General features: G+C 54.9%; 1 protein-coding gene across 7 annotated transcripts in view; it reads right to left on the bottom strand.

The window, feature by feature from the left end:
* The window catches only part of PDCD2L (programmed cell death 2 like), a 31,087-nt gene extending 30,577 nt beyond the window's left edge, over positions 1 to 510 (bottom strand). For 4 of the 7 annotated variants that reach the window (XR_002783205.1, XM_023537667.1, XM_023537666.1 and 1 more), the window contains exon 1: positions 418 to 505. Coding sequence is in view for 6 of the 7 variants with exons in the window: in XM_023537667.1 (XP_023393435.1) it covers positions 418 to 457 (40 nt within the window). In the remaining variant the exon portion in view is untranslated. Of the gene's footprint in view, positions 1 to 69; positions 237 to 349 lie in introns of all 7 variants that reach the window. The other 3 variants (XM_011371839.2, XM_011371836.2, XM_023537668.1) reach the window with 2 other exon arrangements.
* Between the last annotated feature and the right edge of the window lie 457 nt (positions 511 to 967).

Raw genomic sequence — 967 nt, forward strand, 5'->3', positions numbered from 1 at the left:
GGTGCGGTCTCCCGCTCCCGCCCACTCCGTATAAAATCCCGGGGTCAGCTCTGGGGCTTCCTCACCAACCTGCGCGCTCCGCAGCTGCCGCACCTGGGGCGGGGGCAAGTGAACACGTGCAATAGCCGATGAAACGGGGAACCTTCCAGCGGGCAGTACACTTGCACGACCAAGGCAAGCAACTGCCTGCAACGTTCACACACTGGCCTTGGCGCTGCTACGGCGGGCAGGGCGTCCTGAGGATAGGGGAGGCACTCAAACTCTGACTCTGCCCCGGTACCTCGCCCACTCCCTCACCCCGTAGCCCTTATCAGCACCCGCCGAACCCGACTGCAGCGCCCCATCTCACCGGAAGGCCGCCCAGCTTGCTGGCACTCCAGGCACCGGGCCCAGTCGGGCGACCGTGCACAGCGGCATCTGGAAGCCCGAGCAGCACTGGCTTCCGGACAGCCGCCATGACGACGGGAGCCCACGTGCAAACACGAACTACGGCAGCCGAGATGGTGCACCCTCTGCGCACGCGCCCGCCCACACCTGCGCATCGGCCCCGCCCCCTAAGGTCCTTTCCGAAGACGACGCACGGCGGACTGTTGTTGTCGTGGGCTCAAAATCAGGGAGCCCAGGCATTATGTGCCGCCTAATGCGCTGAGATAGGAAGTACGCATCCTTTACTATGAAGAAGTCTTGCCATAAAGTTTTATCTGAAATAAGCGGGATAATATTATCTTTAACAAGAAAAAAAAATCCTTAATTTTTAGAAATACACGTCAAAATGCTTAATCTAGGATTTGCTAAAACACAATAGTGGGTAGGAGGTAGGTAAAATAAGGCCAGGAATTGATAATTGTTGAAATTTGGTGACAGGCACGTGGAGGACTGTTATACTATTTGACTTTTATATGTCTACAATTTCCCATAATAAAGTTTTTTAAATGCCTGTGGCACAACATAGGTGAACTTCAAAAAC

This window comes from Pteropus vampyrus, unplaced genomic scaffold, assembly GCF_000151845.1.
Source record: "Pteropus vampyrus isolate Shadow unplaced genomic scaffold, Pvam_2.0 Scaffold196, whole genome shotgun sequence".
Lineage (NCBI taxonomy): Eukaryota > Metazoa > Chordata > Mammalia > Chiroptera > Pteropodidae > Pteropus > Pteropus vampyrus.